This window comes from Paroedura picta, chromosome 2, assembly GCF_049243985.1.
Source record: "Paroedura picta isolate Pp20150507F chromosome 2, Ppicta_v3.0, whole genome shotgun sequence".
Lineage (NCBI taxonomy): Eukaryota > Metazoa > Chordata > Lepidosauria > Squamata > Gekkonidae > Paroedura > Paroedura picta.
Window position 1 is genome coordinate 99031080 of NC_135370.1, and position 16722 is coordinate 99047801.

Consider the following 16722-nt stretch of genomic DNA (forward strand, 5'->3'; position numbering starts at 1 on the left):
ATAAGTGTGTTATGCATCTTGGCCAAATTCCAGTTTGGATAATTACTGCTAATCTGCCTGCCTAAATTCCCCATCCAGTTTTAATTGGATGTAGTCTTCTTCACTAGCTGCTGAGACTGTCATGTAGCATTTTCACATGTGATTAATTGTTCGTTGTGTGTCACCCCAGAGATAGTTGCATATCTGCGAGGGACGAAATGCCCATTTTTATTTCATCACAAGTTGAAAAGTTGATACGATCATAGGATGGGAGGGGATTGTGAAAGCTGCATAGTTCTTTCTCTGGCAATATGTTAGAATATTTCCTGTATCAACTATCTTACAAATGAACTACATAATCCATGCTACTGAGGGCCATCAAAAGTGCTGAGGCACTCAAGGCACACCATTACAGAGGGGTTTTCAAACCAAAGTAAGAAAATGATCAATGAGTCAAATCTTGTAGGAAAGGACAACAAACAAATACATTGAACAAAGAACAAAATGTGTCTCTTGGTGAATTTAGATACAAATTTTACTGTTATGCCAATTATTACCCAATGAAATTGGTGTGTCAGAAATGTTCAAAGTTACTAAGAGGATGTGACCCAGAACATGCGCCTGATGGCAGGGATCCTGGGATTTCCACCATGGTCTTTTGGTCTGAAATATCACTTAAAATATGTCTGTGCATACTCATATCTTAAGGCAGAAAGGGAAACAGAAGCGTGCAGCTATGGCCTCTGTTATTAGAAAAATGAAAGGACTTCTGGATTGGCCCAATGTGGTGTGCAGGCTATGTGGTATATGTTCTTGTTCGCCAACTTGCCCAGTTCCTACTTGTGCAGAATTTCTGCCTGCTCGGTTTCTTGGGCGGCCTGCCCCAGCCTTGACACTTCCAGGCAGGCACCGGATAAATGGGCTCCCAGTGAATGTTACAGATCTGCAAAAAGCAAGATCTCTTTGTTTTAAATTTGGTTTAGAAACAGCAGGCTCCAAGAAAGGTTCCCTTTCTAGCTGTTTAAAATAATAATGCTAGACCAAAAGCTTATGAGCCAAAAAGAGGTCAGGCAGTTGGGTCAATCTTTTGAATAAGTAGATTTCTCACTGTATTGCACCCCTGCTGCTGCTGCTAAAAGCGGGGCTTCTTCAGGAGCCATGTCGCTCTCAGCCAGCTCCTCTGTGACGGCAAGAGCAGCTACAGATGGGTCCACAGGTGTTAATGCTGCTTCTGGAAGCATTAACACCTGATCAGGTTTCTGCCTCTAAATCTGCGCAAAATGCCAGGGAGAACAACGCTTCTGAGAACAGCTGCTCCCCCTGCTGCCAGACCCCTTGATTTAGGAGTAGAGCTCTAATACGCAGTGTCTCATTTGCAACTTTGCAACAGAGGAGCTTCCTCAGGTATCCAAGCAGGCTGAAAACCTAACAGCTGCCAAACTAGGCATTGAATTGCATCATCATGGTAGGCATGGATATGGCTGGTCCTGCGATTCTTTTTGTTGAATCCATTTCTTGGTGAAAATGAATAAATTATACTTTACATATAAAGACAAGAAACACTTTCCATTTTTAATTGTACTGCAGCATATTTTACTTAGAAAATGCACTTCTGTAGAAGCATCTTAACACACTTTTTGTTGTTACATCCAGGTAACAAGCATGGTAAGTATTTTCAGTAAAGCAAGCCTTATGTATTTTATCTGTGCTTGGCAGTTTCCCCCCCCCCCTCCTTATTAGCTAGCTTTAACTGTACTGCTAGCCTGTGCTTTTTCTAAAGGAGCTGTTCAAAAGAAGATGCTGCTCACCATCTCATTACTTTGTATGGGCTTTTTAGGGAATATGTGTGTGACTTGGTATACCCTATACTAGGATGGCATGCATTCCTGGCCAGCATGCTTGCAACTATGCTTGTAACAACGGATCTGCCTCTTGGTGCTTGTGTCCCTTCATCATTGAGTTTCTTCATCATTGAGTCAAAATGTTCACATTTCCTAAAGCAAAATTTTCAAAGCAAAGAGACCTTCTGAGGAAAAATATTACTGTCCACCTTAGTCACCTTAAAATTGCCAGATTCACGGTGAGAGTCATGGGGGAGGGGGTATAATCACTGGGCTGGGCACTTGCTGGCTCTCAGTCCCCTCCTTGCCAGCCAGTCTACATACATTAATGTTACTTCAGGCTAGGGGGGGGGGGCAGAATTGTAGCACTGGCTCCTTCCTATCCTGCCCACCTGCTTTGTTGCCCCCTACAGCTCACTCACCCCTCTGTATCATCACCACATTCTCAGCTAACACAGCAGCAGCTGTCCCATCATTTCAGCTCCTGTTCTCCCCTTCTATCTACCTGTTTTCGTTGTCTCTGCCATTCATGGAGGGGATGGTGGTGGCAGCTTCCTCCTCCCTCACGTGCATGCATTGCTGCTGTTTCACAATTCACAATGGGAGGGTGGTTCCTGTCCCTTCCTTGCATACATGGCCACTTCCATCATTGTTGCCTCTGAGGTTCCCACAGCAGCAGCTGTTCCTACTGTTCCTCCCCCATCCTCCTCGGGCCACAAGGCAAGCGTGGATGAAGCTGAGGAATGGAGGTGCATTGTGCACACAAGAATAGGCAATACTTTTCCATTGCAGAGATTTGTTAAATTTTCAGATTTTGTGCAAACATGGGGTGGAGTTCTTCATAGCCCCTATATGAAGATTTAAGTATCTGTAGATGGGCTGTGCTGAGAATTAGATATATTGTCTATCTCAGGAGAGGGCCCAGAAAGTCTGCCTATTTGTGTCTGTTCTCCAATGAAGATCCAAAGTGGTTCACAGTGTATTTCCCCCCTCTTCCTATTTGTTTTCACAACAAGCATGTGAGGTTAGGTTGAGAGACTGATTGGTCCAGGGTCATCCAGCAAGCATTAATGTCAGAGTGGGATTGAAATCTGGGTTCCTTGGATCTTAATCTGACAATGTAATCACTATGTCATGCTGGCTCTGTAAAAATCTGCAAATATCCAATACTTTCCTGGTACTGATCCCAGTACGAATTACTTATTAACCTCCCACTTCCATTTTCCATGATGCAATTCTACATGGCTGGTGGTTACATATGAATAATGCAACCACATGGATAGGGCCAGTCATTTAGGTCTTCAATATGAACAATTCTCTACCCATTGGTTGTGTAACTCATACTCAGCCATCTAAGTGTTTACATGTGGACTTTATACACATGGACAGACATGTAGGCAACAATGTATGGGGCATGCCACGGGGAGGTATTGTCTTGATCCCCCCTCTGTGTAGGATATCAACATCCACACAGGATTGTCTATACTTTTATTGTATTTATTTCTGCTTTCCAGTTTTAAAAGATTGGTTACAGATCTGAGTCTATGAGACATTTAAAACTAGAACCAATTTCTGCCACTTGTGTACAGAATTCATGCTATAATCTGAGTCAGGGGCTGAGCCCAGTGAGCCACCCTAGGCTGCATACACTCATGCCCTTCAGGTGTAGAAGTAAATAAAGGTGTTTAGCATGGCCTTCTCTAGTTGGCAAGTAATAGGAATTGTTTAGAATGCCTGGCATTAAGAGTGTTGCCTGCTATTCTTGAATCTCCAGCTCAGGTCTCCATTGCCTGCTGAGAGAACATAATCTGAACTGGAGAACATAATTTCCAGGTCTGGACTGGCTACAGTTGTCCATGGTTCTGGCATTTCCTTGATATCTTTGATATCCGGGATTGGGGGAGCATAGATCCAACATCTACCATAAAGTGTACTCTGCTTTTAAATTTGAAATGGAGTAGATTTCACTTACAAATGCAGCATTTCTTAGACCGTTTATGCACTGGAGGTTGCATGCCAAACTGCAAGCTGGAGTTTTGGTCATGGCAGGTTGCCCCACCTCTTCCTATACCCACACGGGGGAGCATTTGGCCTGGTCCATCTCATCTGCCCCCAATTTTTGCTCCTTCATGGGAGCTGGGGCAGTGAAGTTCCCAGTGCATAAACGGTCTTAGTGAGTAAAGCAGCTTCTATCAGTGTTTCTGCCATTGCATGGTGTCAAACACTTTCAAATTCTGTCTTACTGGAGAGTTGTGCACATATTTAAATAATTCTGTCTCAGATGACCGGGATTTAAAAGTGCTTAACTTTAGTTGGATTGTGCCTTCTGCCTTCTGGTTTAGTTAAAAAAAAAACCTTTAATAACACCTGGCATTGGCATGTGAGATGCACTCTGCAGTGCACAGGAAAGCTATTTTTGTCCCTTCTTCTGCCAGGCTGCGTATTTTCACAGGCTGCTAGGGTGAGCAGCAGCCTTTAAGGCAGAAGATCATCCACCTTGCCATGCCCTTGAAGGGTGCTGAATTAGGAGGCCATGCAAAACCCAAAGCTTTGCTATTTTTATATTACAGTTTGGCTGGGGCCAGTAAGTCTACCACCCTGCCAGATTTTTAAAAGATCTCTATTCCAAATGGCCTTTATTGGAGCCTTTATTCCAACAATTTTGTTGTTCTAGTGTTCCAGTCTGGGCTCAGTGAAAGCTCAGGCTATGTTCTGGGTTGGGGTGGCAGAAAGTTCAGGTTGGGTTTGCCTCCTGGCCTCTTGGTAACAGAGAATTGTATTCAGAGTTAATGAAAGTTACAATAACAATAAGGAGAGAACTTTGCTCTGAGGTAGACTGAATCATTTTAGACCTTATGCAACATTTTTCCCCCTGCATGCTTTTATTTTTCATGTTTCCCGTGCCTCCCTTCATTTAAGCATATGTGCTTTCTCGCTGTGTTTGCTCAGTGTGATTTGTTGTGCTTGGTGCATTAATGATTGCCTATAATTGTCATGTTAAAGGATCAGACGGCAAAGGACAAAGCACTCCAGCACATGGCAGCCATGTCATCTGCTCAAATAGTATCTGCAACAGCGATTCACAATAAGTTGGGCCTGCCAGGAATTCCTCGTCCTACATTTCCTGGAGCACCTGGAGTAAGTTAATTGGCTGCAATAGAAAATACATCTTAGAACAGTGATTTGTAGGAAATGAAGTCTACGTCAATTAATTTCTGCATGAAATGTACTTCCCTCTGTCTTTACAAAAAAATGGGCAGAAAAATTGAATAAATATGCTCATAAAAATGACAATTAAATTGCTATATTTGTCATTTTCCTTTCATCTAGTTTTGGCCAGGAATGATACAGACAGGGCAGCCAGGATCTTCACAAGAGTAAGTTTAGAAAATAAGGCCATACTTCTCTGCTTGTATGTGCATGTGTTATAAAGCATTAACTGTATTGATATTCAAAATTGTATATACCTAAAGAAAAGGATTAAGTAATGAACATACTCTAAAAAGTCAATTATGCATTCCTGTAACAGAAATGGGCTAGTGTAATTAGTCATTTAAAATCAGGGGGGGGGGGCTAAAAAAATTCATATTAATTTCACTTTGTGATTCCAGAGTGTGTTCTTACCAATTCAGGATTGTGATGTTTTGGGGGCTTCGGATCATTACTTTGCTACCATAATGCTGAGGCAGCAGGAGGGAGAAGTCTTTGGCAGTGTACATTAATTTAAAGTTTTTAAGAGTTTTTATTTTTTTTGTGCCTATATAAAAAAGCAAACCTTTAAAATTTATTGAAAGGGTGCATGCATCACGGAACTGTTGAGAGACATTCTTTATTTTGGTGTTAACCTTCAAGGCTATCTGCAATTTGGGCCCTGTGTATTTCAGGACCTGCCTAACTCCCTATGCCCCACACAGAGCCTTGTACTATGCTAATGCCAACAGGCTGGAAGTCCCTGGCCCATAGGTTATTTGCCTGGCCTCAACCAGGGCCAGGGCCTTGCCTGGTGGAATGAGCTCCCAGGAGAGCTGAGGGTCCAGATGGAGCTGTCAAAGTTCCACAGGGCCTGCAAGATGGAGCTCTTCTGCCAGGCATTTGGCTGAGGCTGGACGGACCAGAAGAAGAAAATCTTGCCCCTCCTCTGAATGTCAGTTTGGTACAACTCTCTGGAGATAGCAACTGTGGAGTGGTTGGTGTGGTTGATGTGGGAGTTGGTTAGGATGTGATCTTATTCTATTCTATTATGGCTTTAGCCCTTGTTGTATGCTGCCATGAGTTGGCAGCTCCAGGAGTGGCAGCTAAGAAATTCAATAAATAAATAGTAAAGGTAAAGGTATCCCCTGTGCAAGCATTGGGTCATGTCTGACCCTTGGGGTGACACCCTCTAGTGTTTTCTTGGCAGACTCAATACGGGGTGGTTTGCCAGTGCCTTCCCCAGTCATTACCATTTACCCCCCAGCAAACTGGGTATTCATTTTACCAACCTCGGAAGGATGGAAGGCTGAGTCAACCTTGAGCCAGCTGCTGGGACTGAACTCCCAGCCTCATGGGCAGAGCTTTCAGACTGCTTGTCTGCTGCCTTACCACTCTGAGCCACAAGAGGCTCCTCAATAAATAAATAAACAATAAATAAACAATAAATATTTAGAGCTGGCTTCCAGGGGCCATGTTTATCTGTCGCTGAAAATGTCCCTTTAAAGTTTTAGGGACATTATTTTGAATGTTCTCTTTCCTTCCTCCCTTTCCACTTCCTATAGAGCAGGGAACCTGCACTGCTGAGATTTAAAATAAGATCCTTGTAAAGTCTAAAGGGACGTATTTTTAATGGGATATAGACCGGGGGCCATTTTGATGTAGGTTATCTGCCCAAGGTTCAACTCTGTTGGGAAGTGGGGCTTTCCCCTGCTTCCCCAGAACATCATAGTGTATTTGTGTACCTCCCATGGTTTCTCCAGTTTTTTTTCTGGTCATTCTCAAACTTGCTTTGCTGCAAAGTTTTGGAAAACACCAGAGTAAAACCTAGGTGGTTGACAAGAGGATGTGAAAGTTCGAATTATCCCACCGACATGGCAACCATTTCCCCTGACACTGTACCTGGGCAATTACTACCTCTCCCTTCAAGCAAAGGGTTTAAAAAGAAATCTGGAATTTAATATCATTTACTGGTATAATCTTATAACAATTCAGGCAAATTGTTACAGGTCCTTTGATTTTCCAGCTTTTTTCCCCCCAAGAAGAAGTCTGTAACCCTTCCATTGTGGAGATATAGGCATATCTCTCGGGGTTAGACGCTAGTTTTTGTTTTGTTTTTTTATGAATTCAGATAAACTTTTACGCATATTGCTGCAACACTATTGATATATTTACTGACCAAACAAAAAAATGGTGGGAAATCAGTAGTCCAGACCATAGAATTTGGGTAGGGAAACCTGACCTGTGGAAGCCCTATTGACACTGCCCAGTATTGGCAGTCACTAGAGATGGGAAACACAAAACACCATCCCTATATGGAAAGCATTGGCATAACGGGTAACTATAAATCTTGGTTCTTGCTAGCCCCTCAGTATCAGAGCACCATTTAAGTAGGCTAGTTTTCCTTGTAGGATCAACTCTCTACATTTTTTCTTAAATATTGTTGTAATTTGAAACTTTATTTTTCATCCTGTAGTAGATATCACATTAATCATATTGTCCAGCTTCCAAATGGTACAAAGCAAAATACCCTTACTGGTTATTCCTGCAGTGAAGGGGATTCTCTTCCCTTTGCAAATGATGAAGGGTCTCAAAACTAAAGGCAGGTTTGATTGCAAAGGCATTGATGATCAGCTGCTCACCTGTGTAGTGACATCTGTATCAGATCTTTGGCTAACGTACTCTGTCCAGTGTACATAGAAACAAACACCTTAACAGTGACATCTTCTTTTTCACTTGAATATTGGATTTTCTTTGATCTTGCATATTAGCCTAGCAGGTTCAGTAGTCATGGTCAAAGGGCATCCTGTCCAGCCTCACAGATCAGCAGTTCATTTCAGATGTATCATACATGTATGATTAAATATGGATCTGCCCACAATCATTCTGCATGCTGTTGGGGGAGGGGAGAGAGAGAGACTATTGTACAGAATTCAGTTGCTGGAGAGAGGCACTGGACACTTTCAATACCAGTTATTTGTATGTCTTTATGCCCTGACCCATCCTTGTCAGTGCAATATGGAAGAAAGTCTTCAGTAGTTTCTTCCTTCACTGGCAGTCAAGCAAGAAGAGACATTGCTGACACTTAAAATCTCAGGCTATGAAGCTGAAGTGGTTTCTGGGTACTGCATTTAAAGTGCACTGAAGGTAGCATTTTGCATGCCTGTGTTCCTGGATGGGGAGTGGAAGATTCACTATAATAATAAAATAGGGACAGAAGGACAAAAGTATTTATTATGCAGCAGCCCTACAAAGTAGACCAGAAATGTTAACCCCATATTATCAATACGAGGTCTGGTTTGCCTGAGTCTTTCCACTTTGTATATGGCAGACATGAGATTGGAAGCAGGCAATTCATGCTCATAGCTTGTGTTTTGCACGAGGCTTTGCTAGCGTCAGCTGCAACTACTATTCTTTTTTAGTTATCACAATGAAAACAGACATCAGAAAACCTCATGGTAGAAATAAGTTAATCTGAGTGATAGCTTACTATGCCAAATGCATCAACTACGTGACAAAAGACAGTTATTAGTTATTCAGTGGCTTCAAGGCCATCGAATATTGACTTTGGATTGAACTGATTACTAGTTTTTTTTACTTCATATCCTATGTTTTCTTTCAGCATAAAGCCATTTGTTCAGCAAGCCTATCCCATACAACAAACAGTTACAACCCCTATTTCAGGTAACATGTTTTTACAGTATTTTTTCCACATCCTATACCTAAATTCGGCACAGTTGTACATTATTAATACTTTAAACTATGAAATATATAAGATGGATTTTGTTATCTTTGGCTAAAGATAATTTCACATACTACAGTGACCTGTCTTAATTCATTATATATTTGCATATTTGGGTATATTTGCATATTTATTCATATAGAGCTTAGAGCAGTGGTAGTCAAACTGCAGTCAAACTGCAGATGTCCATGGACTACAGTTCCCATGAGCTCATGGGAATTGTGGTCCATGGACATCTGGAGGGCCACAGTTTGACTACCCCTGGCTTAGAGCATATAAGTAATATTCCCTCTCCACTATTTCCTCTTTTTCTTCCCTGGGAACCCCTGAAGCTGCTCCCGTTTTCCTGCTTCTTTCTGTCCTTCCAAACCAGTCTCCCATTCTCTGCTCCCATCTTCAGCTTTCCCCTTCCCCCAACAGTCTCTCCCTTGAGAATTATAGCCAGACTGTGAGGTGCCACCTGAGCCAGATTCAATCACACCGTAGGGAATCTGCAAGGACTTTCAGGGCGTCTCTCACTTTCCTCTTTATCCCTTCCCCACACTATAATAATAATAATAATAATATAATAATTATTTTTTATTTGTATCCCACTCATCCAACCTTAAAACATATACAAATATTAAAATATTAAAACATTAAAACCATTTGATATAATTCAGCCCCCCCCCAACTAAAATCCCAAACATGGGAGATTTGGCAAGAGCCAATTTTCTACTTCCTTCTCTGTTTCTCTTCCATCCTCCCCCATCCCCAAGCAGTGAGGCCAGCTTGCTGTAGTGGATGTTAATTTTGGCCTCAACCATAGGCCCAGTGGCAGAGGTCCATTTTACAGGCCCTGCAGAACTGATTTATGTCCTGCAGGGCGCTGATCTCTTCCTGGAGCTCATTCCACCAGGCTGGGGCCAGAGGCATAAAGGCCAAAAAGGCCTTGGCCTCCTCTGTGGATAAGCAAGCCTTTTCAAGAGAAGCGGTTTCAGATCCTTGTATCTCTACACTCTATCCTTTTTAATTCCTACTGACAGCCCTCATATCCTTTCTCCTTTTCCAGCTTCCTTTTGGCTTTCCCACTCAACAAATAACCTTATTTTATTTGCCAGTCTTTTGCTTTGTTTATTATTTGTTTATTTCATTTACTTTTCTCTCCAATGGGGATCCAAAGCACCTTAAATCACACCACTCTGCTCTATTTTATCTTTAGAACAATCCTGTGAGGTGGATTAAAATGAGTGAAAGCGACTAGTCCTCATATGATTTCACTGTGGAGTGGCGGGTTTGAATTTGGCTCTTCCAAATCATAGTCCAACATGCACATTGGCTCTTGCTTTTCCCTGCTCCTAGGAACCTCCAGAGCAGAGGTGGCCAAACTGTGGCTCTCCAGATACCCATGAGTCCTTGCAGGGGAATTGTAGTCCATGGACATCTGGAGAGCCACAGTTTGGCCACCCCTGCTCTAGACTTTCTACAAAGAAAATTAAATCTGGGAATTCATACAGCCTATACTAGTTGTTGTAATGATATCTTGAAATAATGATGTTCTGATATTCTTGTGCTGATTTTTTTTTAATTGCAAAAGCCACAGTGGTCTTGGTGAAGGAAACTGCTGGGGACTGGGAAAAGGAAACTGAAGGGAAGCCTATCATTCATACACGCCATTGCCACTGCAGCTGCAATGGAGGAACCACAGAAACCTATTATTATTATTATTATTATTATTATTATTATTATTATTATTATTATTATTATTATTATTATTATTATTATTATTTGTTACTCACCCTTTCTCTTTGGTCTCAGGGTGGGGTTTCTATTCAGAACCCACCTATATCTCATAGTTTGGCTAGAGGCCATGAATTGTGCAGTTTGTTCTTGATGAAAATCTGTAGATAATGGGTAGTGATTGATATCATGCAATTATGCAGCAGTGTCCAGAAGGTGCTATGTGGAACTAGCCCAGGTTCACATTAATGGACATGGAAGTTGTTGGTCCTGTTTGAGAAATTCCTGTTTGAGAAATACCTCCTTCCCATGAGTTCAAATCATTAAATGGTTATCACTGAATCTCAAACAGAGGAGATATATTTGTAACCAATCAGGCTGCTGCGTGGGGCTGAGAAAGCAGCAGGGCACTTCTAACCATTCAGCCAGAAGGGATGTGTTAATGGAGGGGTAGGCCTGGTCCAGCCAATGGCTCTTTCAAAGGCTAGTAATAGACTGGGGGAGGGGGCAGTAGTCACAGAGCAGGCTCTGAAAAGCAAAGAATTGGCAGGAATGGGAGAGGAGGTGTTGGTGGCAGGCACAGCTGCTAAGAACCCTTTGACAGAGAGTGAAGGGATGAGGTAGCTGAAGCCCCTGGAGAATGGGGCACTCAGGCCTTGGGTAGCAGCCAAGAACCAGGGAAGGGAAGGTTCAAGGCTAGCTAGCAGCCCCATCAGTCACTGAAACAGAGCCAGAGGCTCAAGAACAGTTAGGGGCTGAGGGGACAGGAAGCTTCAGTCCCCATAGGGAAGGGCCTGCTGGGCAGCAGACTGTAAGAGGTAAGACATGGCACAAGGGAAATAATGGCCATTCCAATGTAAGGGGTCGGAGAATAACTGTACCTACCTACAAAGAAACACCTCGGGGAAAAGGGCAGTTAAATATCTCCCAGGACCAAGGAAAAACCTGTGGGAGCCCTCACTCAGGGTGGGGATGGGAACCCAGTCTGAGGCCACTAGGAAGGAGTGACAACTGTCATTTGTACTTTGGTTTTTGTTGTCATATTTCTACTTTATATGAAGCAGCCATGTTGAAAATGTTACCTGTAGGGCAAATGTTTCTATATAAGTATTGCAGAGACTTGGAGTTTCAGTATCTTTGGTTCTGTTGGTTGCAGAAGAAAATGTCAATTTGAATAAGGACAGTATAATTTAAAATGAAAACATGAATTTTAGTACATTTTACACTAGTCCTAAAATAAGGCATGGGATTCCCCTCCCCATTTGTTAACTATTTTCATGGCATAACAAGTGTGCTACGACCATAGTTCCAAGCTACTGAGAAGAGATTTTTAAATAATTGCATTTGTAAGAGTGGTAATTTGGGATTAAGTTATCATTGATATCTAGGAATTAATGATGCAATACATTAGTAATTTATATACTAAGAAATTGGGTGGGTTTTCATTAAAATACTGCTTGTTCTACAGGGTTTGAACCTCCATCAGCTCCAGCACCTTCAGTTCCTGCTTGGCAAGGTCGATCTATTGGAACAACTAAACTCAGACTGGTGGAATTCTCAGCTTTTCTTGAACAACAGAGAGACCCAGAATCAGTGAGTCCTACCCTGATATAAGTCCCGTAGTTTTAGGTTCTAAGTATCAACAACCTATAAACCTTCCAGTGAAATTCTCTGCTAACTATACTCCTGGCAATGACCATCTGTGCCTTTTTATATACCCCCGCCCCAATAATATCCATATTAAACTACTGTCATACACCTTAAGTGAGGGTTCCTTTGATGAGGTCTTAGTTATTTGGGGCTCAAGGCTGGTATCACATCATGCTAATTCTGATCTGTATACTTTGATTCCCTGTTCATTTCTAGGTTCCGTTCTTCTGCTGGTTTTGACCTTTAAAGTCCTACAAAATTTGAAGCCAGGATACCTGAAGGATCTACTTCCTCCCATAGGAACCTCTCTGGGGGCTGAGATCAGCAAATGAGGCCCTACTTTGTGCACCACTATTTAGTTGTAGAAAAGAGCAAGAGCCCCATACTACCTTAAAGAGTAGCAAAATGTGTGGCAGGGAATGAGCTTTCCTGTCATTACTCACTTCTTCTGAAGAAGTGAGCAGTGACTCACAAAAGTTTATATTCTGCCACAAATTTTGTTTCTCTTTAATGTGCCACTGAACTCTTGCTGTTTTCTACTGCTACAGACAGACTGGCCACCCATCCTGACTCTGTATTTGGGTAGCAACATCCTACAGGGCCTTTTTTCTCATGGCATCAAGATTGCAGAATGTATTCATACACAAAGCTTGCTTGCCTCCTTGGCAGTTTTGCCAAACCTTTAGAAGAAGAAGAGTTGGTTGTTATATGCTGCTTTTCTCTACCTGAAGGAGTCTCAATGCAGCTTACATTCGTCTTCCCTTTCCTCTCCCCACAACAGACACCCTGTGAGGGAGGTGAGGCTGACAGAGCCCTGATATCACTGGTCAGTCAGAACAGCTTTATCAGTGTTGTGGCGAGCCAAAGGTCACCCAACTGGCTACATGTGGGCTAGGAGGGAATCAAACCTGGCTTGCCAGTTTAGTAGTTGGTGCTCCTAACCAGTACTTAGATTGATTTATGGCTGTACAATTTAACCTTTCATCCACAGACAGGATTCATATATTCATATGTATTTATTCTGTTATGCTGCATTGCAATGGAAGACTCCAGCATTCTGTCTTTTCTCGTAGATGCTTTGAACTGACTTACGGATACTTGAAAGGTAGTTTATAAGCATTTTAAATAATTGTTTTACATAATAGTATGGCATAGTGGCTTTCATGATTAAGAATGGAATAGAAGAACGAAGGACAGAAAACAGAGATTGGAGGTTGTACTAACTTGAGAACTTGGCTTTGTCCACCTTCTCAGTGCAGCCTTCTTTCAGTAGCAACCTTTACTCTTCCAATCACAGGACCTTGGCCGAGCTCAGCTGTCAGAAATAGCCATCTGAAAGAAAAGTCCTGCAAGCGAATGCAGAAAAGGAAATCAGCTTGGGTTCCTCAAAGAGGAACAACGAGGGAAACCAGTCTTTTCTGAAATAACATACCTACCCTTTATCACCAATCTACTCTTGCAATAAGCACTCATAGGAGAGTGTTTTCAAGGTTGATTGCTCTGTCCACACAGAATACAGGATGAGTTCAGAGGCCATGTGAACCTTGTCAGCTCTTGAATGAGTCCAAAAATCTTCTTTCAATACCTTGGGCTTCTGTGCCTTCTTCCGCAGATGAGAAGATGTAGGAAGTCTTCCTCAGAGTTAGAAGGGTGGATAATTCCTTCTTTGCAGGACAAAGTGAAAGCAGCAGTGCTAATTTTTATGGTAGTTGCTTCAGGGACTGTGGGGAGGTGGTGTGTGTGCATTTGTGTGTGTGTGTGTGGTAGGTCTTGCTAAACATACTGAGAGTGATTTGAACTATAAAGTTTACTTCAGAGATGGAAAGCAGGATTTTAAATCATTGCATTTCAGGAAAGGCCATTACTCTAATCGAAGTATCATTGACGATCACTGATGATACATAATGAAATAATTTGAAATGTTTTTAATCTGTTTATTTGCATCAGTTGTCATTTGTATAGTTGTTGCAAAAGGACAGAAATCAATGGACTTGTTTTATTTTGTAGGGAAGAAAACATGTCATTAAGCCTGCTGCCTTATGTAGATTTTCCTCCCTGCAAAGCAAATACCCAAACACATGGGGTATACAACCTTTCTTTTCTCTGTGCAGCTTGCCGCAAACAATAGCCAGAAGCAGAATGGAGCCATCACATGCTTTTTATAATTCTTTTCTGAAAGGATAGAATGTATGCACCCTTGCAAAGGGGTATTATCAAGAGACTGTGTTCCTAGCATAATGGGGATCAGGGCATATAGCACAATAACCCTTACATCAGAGGGATCTTCATAACAATAAGAGTTTGATTGAAAAATAGTGTAACAGTGTAGATATCAAGATGCACAGTGTGGTTTCTTTTTCAATGCAGCTCTTCAGCAGTGTCAATAGTTCATATTCAGAAGCAGGGATAACTTGCTCTTGGCAAATAATACATGACTGTTGAGTAAGTCATTGAAACAGTCCTTGGGGCCAAATATTTACAGTGGTTGTCTGCATGCTTAAAATATTTGAGAGTCAGGTTTCACATTTCACACCTGAAAACTCCCGCCCACTTCATGTCCCTGATCCACCTGGAGACCCTGGTGATCTCTTCAGCTGATTAGTGCTTTGATACCAACTGACCAAGTTGCCATGGACTTCCTGCAGTGAAGTTGGGTAGCTGTTGCCATGATTCTCTGCATGGAGAAGTATTTCATAGTTTGGAGGACATGTACTTGCACACATACACGCCACAAAGGAAAAGCCAAGTGGCTGATTTCTGTAGCAGAGGCTCAGCTCTTTACCTAGAGAAATGAGAGGGTAAGGTAAGGTTTATTCTTACACAATAAAGCAGCACTTGCTTCTTGGGGTGTAATGGAAATTTAGAGGAAATCATGAGTCAGTGGGATGCTGTGGAGTTTACAATGCTTTGCCACTTAGAGTAATATAGGAAGGATCACAGCATCAAGCCACACACTGTAAATTCATGCCAGGAAGTGGATTTTGATTCAGTACATTTGCACATAAAGTTGGGGAAACCAAAAATAGCCAAATGCTACCCTGACTATGTTTATCCATTTATTTTCCACAGTCTGTATAATATGGCCCAGACTGATTTACTTTATTAAGGGGTGTATGTTTTTAAAAGGCTTTGACCTTTTATTTCCCTTTGTGTGGGGGGAGGACTTTGATTCTTTGTGATTCTAAGAAAAGTGTAATCTGAAGTTTCTGTTAACAGAAATACCTGTGCTGGATCTCCCTCCAAAAAGTAAGATTACAACTTTCATATCCATAGGTTTAATGCAATTCTTTGCCTCCTAAATAAGGATCTTTTCAAGCTCCAGTATGCTCTTAGAAAATTTTTCTTTCTTCATACTGAAAAATACTCTAATCTTATTCTTCTATCTTCAGGGTAGCCCCACACTGGGACTGCATCTGCACAGGTTATCCACAGAGTATTCCTTTTGGCAGTCTTGCAGTACGTTATGTTACCTCTTGCCCAGCCCTGCATCATGATATAGCAAGGTTACACCTAGCTACACAGAGAATTCATCCTTGAAACACACCTTTTCCCTGGTGGTTAGAGATACTTTGGTATAGGCCAGAAAGGCCTCTAGATATTCCTATGGGAGGAAATGGGCATGTTTTGAGTCTTGGACTGAGTCCAAGTATTTTTCACCTTTTACTTGTTCTTTACCCTCAGTTCTAAAATATTTATTGTCCTTGGCTCAGGGTTCTTTACCCTCGGTTCTAAAATATTTATTGTCCTTGGGTAAGGATGGTCTAGCCATTTCCTCTGTAAAGACTCATAGAACCATAGAATCAAAGAGTTGGAAGGGGCCATACAGGCCATCTAGTCCAACCCCCTGCTCAACGCAGGATCAGCCCAACCCATCTATCAAATGTTTTCCCTCTCACCACCCATTTTGTTCCTCAATGGTCATTGCCACTGGTCCTAGCCAGGCTGATGAAACCACCATTTTGAACCCACAGCCAACTGTCCTTTAGTGCTCCTATAGAAAAAGGTGGCTTTCTTGGTCACTGTCACCTTGGCCTTCAGGGTGGACCCTGCCCTTTTTGAAGATTTTTAAGGAGAGGATTGTTCTTCACCCTGGTTTGGATTTTCTTCTCAAGATGTTTTCCAAATTCTATTTAGGAGACAAGATCATCCTTCCAGTTTTCTTTCTATCTCCAAGGTTGTTGCAGAGAGGTCTCTATATACATTAGATTTATTACCTGCCACTCCTGAGGCTGGCTCATGGCAGGTCACAATGTCCAAAAAAACGTTTAAAACCCTCATAAAAGGACGTAAAAACCCACTTACAATCATAACAATTCAATAAGATAAACATGGCGAAAAATACCCCCACACACACGCTAACTAACCAAGGGGATGACAGGAAGGAGGTCTGAATAGTTGAATGTAAAATAGTACCAGATGTTAGTAGCGCTAAGCAATAAGCTGAATAGAATAGAATAGAATAGAATAGAATAGAATAGAATAGAATAGAATAGAATAGAATAGAATAGAATAGAATAGAATAGAATAGAATAGAATAGAATAGAATAGAAAGGGAGGATGTCTCAATCTTCTGCACCAACCCCGGTTGCAACCATAAACCTA

At 41.8% G+C, this 16722-nt stretch overlaps 1 protein-coding gene and 1 long non-coding RNA gene across 12 annotated transcripts in view; one reads left to right on the forward strand and one right to left on the reverse strand.

The window, feature by feature from the left end:
- The window catches only part of TEAD1 (TEA domain transcription factor 1), a 253177-nt gene that overhangs the window by 202587 nt on the left and 33868 nt on the right, over positions 1-16722 (forward strand). For 5 of the 9 annotated variants that reach the window (XM_077321838.1, XM_077321839.1, XM_077321831.1 and 2 more), the window contains 5 exons: positions 1633-1644; positions 4824-4958; positions 5151-5197; positions 8632-8693; positions 11939-12063. In XM_077321838.1, the coding sequence (XP_077177953.1) occupies positions 1633-1644; positions 4824-4958; positions 5151-5197; positions 8632-8693; positions 11939-12063 (381 nt within the window). The remainder of the gene's footprint in view (positions 1-1632; positions 1645-4823; positions 4959-5150; positions 5198-8631; positions 8694-11938; positions 12064-16722) is intronic. The other 4 variants (XM_077321832.1, XM_077321837.1, XM_077321836.1 and 1 more) reach the window with 1 other exon arrangement.
- Positions 7259-16572, reverse strand: LOC143830034 (uncharacterized). 3 transcript variants are annotated; one of them, XR_013228325.1, is made up of 4 exons: positions 16534-16572; positions 13557-14902; positions 13345-13466; positions 7259-8203 (listed from the first exon to the last, which is right to left on the reverse strand). It is a non-coding gene; the product is annotated as an uncharacterized LOC143830034 (long non-coding RNA). The 3 variants fall into 3 exon arrangements; XR_013228326.1 differs by having other exon boundaries at positions 7259-7902; positions 16485-16535; XR_013228324.1 differs by having other exon boundaries at positions 16485-16535.